Raw genomic sequence first — 6,829 nt, 5'->3', positions numbered from 1 at the left:
TGCATATGGGACTACACAAATGGTGTAGGGGTTAGTACACCTTGATTTCCTTTTCTTTCTATGCTCATTACTCAGCCAGTATACATTTTCTACCGAAATTGTTTAGCAAATGACATTTATTTGTAATCTTGAACATTCAGTGTAAGTTTCGTTTGATTCTGTGAGATTCTATTTTCTTTTTGTTACCAGAACTCAAGTTTATCTTTAAAAATGCAACCATAAAAATATGAGGCAAAAACAATTGAAAGACAGATAACAGAGCAAACAAGTAAGCATCATGTGTAATATTAATAAACATTTTATTCTTTCGAAATCAAAAGCATGATATACAACATTCACTTCACTTAAGAAATCACTCCATTTTGTACAACTACAGCTCACAAGTACATACAGGTAAGCAGGGATTTATATAAACATTATTATATGGTACTGATCAGTCTACTTATATTTGTCATGTTTCAAAAATGCTTGGAAACACTAACATCACACAAAGAATCTTTAATAAATAGTTCACTTTGAAATAACTTTCTTCTTGCCTTACACATAATAGAAGAGACCCTTCTTGGACAATTTTATTTGAAGTACAATTAAAAACATGGGGCAATATTCTGAAAACCAAATTCATGTACCGGTAGGTAAAAAGTTTCCAACTGTCATGACAAAAACAAGTTTAAAATATATACTTTCCAATGGCACAGACAGCATATATTACGTGTACGCAGAGATCTATCTATGACTTAGATATTGGTGAAGTCACTCATAACGTGTGATCACAATATATATTTGATTCAACAGTAAAACTGATGGTTATTAGAACATGCCCCAGGACCCCATCAACCTACACTTAATATTCAATGTTTTGTGTTGACATGATATGCAGGTAGTCATAATTGTACTTATTTTTCCATCATGCCCTGTTGTAATTAAAATTACCCCGCATCTTTGCGTAGACAACTGTCAGTGAAGAGCAACAGGTGAAATACTCAATCAAGTCATTTAATGTTTCCATGTTATAGTGCATCCGTGTGAGCCTAAAGAATGAAGAAGAATCTACTTGTACAATTAATGCTTTTTAGCCCAGCAGTATTGAAGTGACAATCAAATCACTGCATTTCGTAGGTTGACTGGCACAATGACTTCACTTCTTCCAGTTCAAGCTTATTAAGAAGTAAACTCTCTCATTAAGAGTAGACTTATTATGAGTAAAGTCTTTCCCTTGAAATTCTCATTGAACACACATCATATACACCTTCTATAGCCGACTTCATACTTCAGTTATTGTGACATCTCGCAGAATTTGTTCACTTTAACTGTCAGGCTAAATAAATAAATACATGAAATAGTAAATTGAAACCGATTGGTACGTGCACATGTATGGCTGGGGAAATAAAGAACAAATAGAACAAAAACAAAAGCATTAAAAAAAACACTCTCTATTCACATTTTTCAATAACGGTATTAAAAATCTAATTACACAAGTCTGCGAAAATATGTGTATATGAAGAGAAAAATGGCACCGTTCAAAGTAGGAATGTAGACTTTCATTTTCAAAACATCAAAGGACTTTTTTCTCTTCAATGGCATTAGATAAGGCATAACTCATTAACATCTGGTAATTTTTATCTTTAAAAAATCCTTTAAAAACCTCCTGATACACAGTGCATTGCACATTAAGATTATCATTTTTCATTCCATGAATGCTTTTATAATTTAAAACAGAATAGACACGGTGCAATATATCAATACAAAGCCAAGAATTACCCTCTACCCTAAATTACTAAAAGTGCCTTCTTCTCCTATTCACATACAAATATTCATGGTAACTGTTCCAAATGGTTTGATATTTGTTTGAAGGAAAATGTTATCAAGTGCTATATGAAACAAAATACAGCCAATGAGATAAAGAAGATATCAATTTCGGTAACAGCATGATAAAAGTATATTAACTTGGTGTTACGCAGAAAGAGGATGAGGGCAAACGAGAGAGAGAGAGAGAGAGCGAGACAGGGAGAGAGAGAGAGCGAGACAGGGAGAGAGAGAGAGAGAGAGAGAGAGAGAAAGCAAGATGGGGACATGGTTAAAGAAACTGGAATAGATGATGTTCATACCAAGTTACAGTCATTTCAAATTTCCGATGTATAATCCTAGATACAAAAGACAAAAGAAATGATTTTGGCTCTGATGGTGTGTAAATAGATTTGTTACATAGTTAATTCCTTTACAAACCACAATTCTTTGAAACTGTTTAAAGAGTTTTACCTTTTTGCTTTATATGGAATATATAACATGTGAAGCAAATCAGATACCGGTATGTCTAAACCGTACAAATCAAAACATTGCATGAGAATAGAAAATAGGATATTCTATTGTTAGTTAGAAGGAAAAAATGGTACAAAACTAAAAAGAATCAGCTAAACTTAGACCTGTATTTTAGAATACTGTATTTACTTTGTGTCAGAGAACTTCCTAATACTACAAAACTTGCATACACACAGTCACAGAGCCTTTTCTTTTTATCTTCTTCAAAAGAAGAATTTAGAATCAAAATTATCAATCAGCAATCTGAATGAACATCAGCTTTAAGAAAAGCGTGACAACTATTTTAATAATTCATTTGAAAACATGGCGATACATGGTGCTGTCTGAAAGTATGTACAGAAATGATAGATGTCCAAATTTCTGATCTTTTTAATCAATAATGCTATGATCAAAGCAATATTCATCTCATTTGTCATCTAATATCGCCATAATAGCAAATATAAACGGGTAAAATAGGTAACATCTCTACGGAAGCAACAAGAGAAGCACTTAAGAAATTTTATATTCCATACCTCCAATTTTCAATGTGCACATTGTTACAATGCGTTTTGTTGAAATCCGTGTTATTCATTTTTGGAAAAGGGACCGCACGAGTGAATATCACTCATCTAACCTTACAGGAACATGTAAATTTGCAGAACGCCTCTCTGCATCTAATCATTTGGCAAGCGCATGACCCCCTTACATGTACACATATATGAAGCATACAGTCTGCTGAGAGCCAGAAGGGCATTACCTCGTACACTACAAAGTATAATACAGAGACAATATTCTGTGTCTGTTCGACAGATTCAACATTAGATGCTGCTTGTAAGTATCGGCTTGCATGGTGATGTACATGTAGATGATGCAGTAGGCTTGCGGGTGCACCATGTGACGACGGATAGTCAACCTGTTCGAAACGTCGAGCCACTCCCGTCACTCATCCTCTCCAAGCGCTATAGCTCTCCTTAGAACTATAAGCTAAGAAAGATAACCAACAGTCTTTTTGAAGACTATACCAACAGTCCTTTACAGGACTACACACCCTCAAAAAAGATAACCGAGAGTCCTTTTCAGGACTCCTCAATCCTCCCTCTTTCTCACATGGTGCACCCGCAAGCCTACTGTATAAGAATCAACATTAAAACTTCTTTCCATAAATTAGGTAAAGGGTATCATATCTTAGTTGAATTGATCCAAATATGCAACACAAGAAATATCACAATGCTATCAGAGTTTACACTAATCAGTATAACTGCAGGCTTTGAGCACATCTTACAGTGACATACATGTACGTATATAAGGCGTTATAATCAGACTATGATAATGAACTAGTACAAGATACTTGCTTCAATCTGGTAAGCTAAAAAAACACAACAGACAAACAGCAAGCATAACATTTAAATAGGATAGAAAAAAGCTAAGACCGAGAACAGACCAAACACAAAATTACCTTTGGGCAGTATGGTGGGGTATAACAGTGCATGACATGTAAAAATCACAACTACGATTGCAGAAGATATTTCATCTTGGCATTACATCATATTAATATACACAGATTACATACATATATATATATATATATATATCACTCCTCAATTTAAATAACTGGTTTGCATTCCCATAGCATCATGTAAAAAAAAGAAGGCAGTTTTCTATTTTGATGATGTCATCACGCATAGAAGAATCCTTGGGAATCCCGAGCGGGGATGAGGTGCTCGTTGTCCGCACCTCGCCTTCCACCTCTGGCCTGCTCCTGCTCTTCCAAGATACGTGCCTTGTTCACACCGGGACCTGTCAGGAATTATTAAATGAATGACAATAATAACAATAGCTCACATTTATAATGCGACTAATACTTTGTTTCTAGGCGCAGTACATATCATTACCCCGGTCAACGAATTATGCATACACAATGTATGCACATTCTCCACTCCCTGGGGAGCATTTCGGCCAGTTGCCATTTTACAAGTGCCACTTGCTCATCCAACCACATTTCTTTCGCACCGGGTAACCATTTAACACCTGGGTGGAGAGTGGCAAATGTAGATTAGCGTCTTACCAAATACCAAAGGACATAAGTGCCATGTCGGGGATCGAACCACGACCTTCAAATTTCAAGTCAAGTGCTTAAACTGCTCTTTTTTTCCCTTTTCTATTTTATTTCACAAATTGTAGAATCACTTTTGCTACACCGGCATGGTGTGTTTATATGTGTCTATATCTTTATATGTTTCTTTATAAAAACAATTCTCCACATGATTTTTCCTTCCTCGTGTTTGGAAGGCCCTTTATTAAAGACAGGACTTACCTATATAACTGAGGAGTACTGGTAGAAAGATGAGTCCATGGGTGGCCCCAAAGACAACCATCCCGAGGTACATCCTGAAGTAATACACCTTGAAGAGTTGAGAGTGAGAGAATGCTAGGATGATGATACCAAAGGCCTTGGTCAGCGTGATACCACTAAACACCTGGTGGAAAAGGGAAGAAGAAAACAATTATAGTCAAACCTGGTAATAAAGTGACCACCTGTACAGAAAGACCACCTGTCTGTAAAGACCACATTTCATGATTCCCTAGGATAAATTTTCTCTGAAAAAAAACTTGCACTTGATCAACCTTGTAGATGATCAACCTTTTCTGATCGATTCCACAACGTTTCTTTCACAATGAAATTGCATGACCATTACAGGCCTTTTCTTTAAGGAAGAATAACAGGAATTCTAAAACTTAATTTTTAATAGAAAGTCTGCAAATATATCAACTTCAAGAGCAAAACATTGAATATCCAGTGTTCAAAGCCCCACTGCAATACTTATAGCTTCTTACACCCTCTATACAGCAAACAATGCCTAATCGGTGCCTGTTGGTCCCCCATGATCTCCTTTTTCTATGTTAATTGAGAGCTGATTTGATGAGATAACCACCTGGCAGTGACCTTGCAGGGAGGTCTAATCCCCCCTGGCCAAACTAGTGCAGACAGGCTTTAAGGAACCAGTACAGGGGCGGATCTAGCTTTTTGCTCAGGGGGGGGCCGATTTTTTTGGGGTGTTTATTTGAACCCCGTAAGTGATGTTTTCCTGGCATCTATTAACACAATGGAGACCATAAAAAGCAGTGCATGATAACGTCTTTTTAAATCAAGTAACAGTTAAATACACAGTTATATCCAGAGTTATAATGTGTTTGGTTAAGTTACCAGATGAGTTGAATATCTTCTCACAATATTTGCACTTGAAAGGGTTTCTCTCCAGCGTGCGTTCTTTTTTCTTTCTTTTTTTCTTTTTTTTCCCTTTTTTTTAAATTTTTTTTTAATGTGGGGATTTTGGGGATGAGAATCGGCAACGCTGGCCTAGCTTGTCATTTCGGCGGTGGCCCGTGTCCTCAAAAAAGCTGATGGGGGGGGGGGGGCAAGGGACTCTGTGACATTTGTTCGCCCAACCCCCCCCCCCCCCTCCCCCCAAAAAGAAACTAGATGGAATTTTGACTGCGCGCAGTCGAAAATGATGCCTCCGCCATAGAGCAATTTAAACAAGTTTGGAGTTTAAATCTCCAGTGGTTCTTGAGATATCATGATAACAATCTCAATGTATGGAATTTCATAAGTTGACCTCTGTGACCCTTGACCTTTGACCTACGTGCTCCAAAATCTAATCAGATTGTCTTCCTATGGTGATACACACTATCATTAAGTTTGAAGTTTAAATCTCCAGTGGTTCTTGAGATATTATGATACGGTGATACATACTATCATTAAGTTTGAAGTGAAAATTCTCCAGTGGTTCTTGAGATATCCCGATAACGATCTCAATGTATGGAATTTCATAAGTTGACCTCTGTGACCCTTGACCTTTGACCTACGTGCTCCAAAATCTAATCAGATTGTCTTCCTATAGTGATACACACTATCATTAAGTTTGAAGTTTAAATCTCCAGTGGTTCTTGAGATATTATAACAATCTCAATGTATGGAATTTCATAAGTTGACCTCTGTGACCCTTGACCTTTGACCTACGTGCTCCAAAATCTAATCAGATCGTCTTCCTATGGTGATACATACTATCCTTAAGTTTGAAGTTTTTACATCTCCAGTGGTTCTTGAGATATCATGATAACAATCTCAATGTATGGAATTTCATAAGTTGACCTCTTTGACCCTTGACCTGTGACCTACGTGCTCCAAAATGTAATCAGATTGTTTTCCTATAGTGATACACACTATCACTAAGTTTGAAGTTTAAATCTCCAGTGGTTCTTGAGATATCATGATAACAATCTCAATGTATGGAATTTCATAAGTTGACCTCTGTGACCCTTGACCTTTGACATACGTGCTCCAAAATCTAATCAGATCATCTTCCTATGGTGATACATACTATCCTAAAGTTTGAAGTTTAAATCTCAAATGGTTCTTGAGATATCGCGCTAACAAACTCAATACAAGGAATTTCATAAGTTGACCTCTGTGACCTGTGACCTTTGACCTACGTACTCCAAAATCTAATCAGATCGTCTTCCTATGGTG

General features: G+C 36.6%; 1 protein-coding gene across 1 annotated transcript in view; it reads right to left on the bottom strand.

Moving 5' to 3' along the window:
- Positions 1 to 3,710: 3,710 nt before the first annotated feature.
- LOC579887 (NPC intracellular cholesterol transporter 1) overlaps positions 3,711 to 6,829 on the bottom strand; it is a 34,987-nt gene continuing 31,868 nt past the window's right edge. The window contains exons 20-21 of the mRNA XM_774943.5: positions 4,613 to 4,775; positions 3,711 to 4,095 (exon numbers count right to left, since the gene is read on the bottom strand). Of these exons, the coding sequence (XP_780036.2) occupies positions 3,974 to 4,095; positions 4,613 to 4,775 (285 nt within the window). The 3' untranslated portion in view covers positions 3,711 to 3,973. The remainder of the gene's footprint in view (positions 4,096 to 4,612; positions 4,776 to 6,829) is intronic.

Source organism: Strongylocentrotus purpuratus, unplaced genomic scaffold, assembly GCF_000002235.5.
Source record: "Strongylocentrotus purpuratus isolate Spur 01 unplaced genomic scaffold, Spur_5.0 spur5_scaffold_7, whole genome shotgun sequence".
Lineage (NCBI taxonomy): Eukaryota > Metazoa > Echinodermata > Echinoidea > Camarodonta > Strongylocentrotidae > Strongylocentrotus > Strongylocentrotus purpuratus.
Note: the sequence above shows the minus strand (reverse complement) of the source record. Positions and strands in the feature narration are given on the sequence as shown.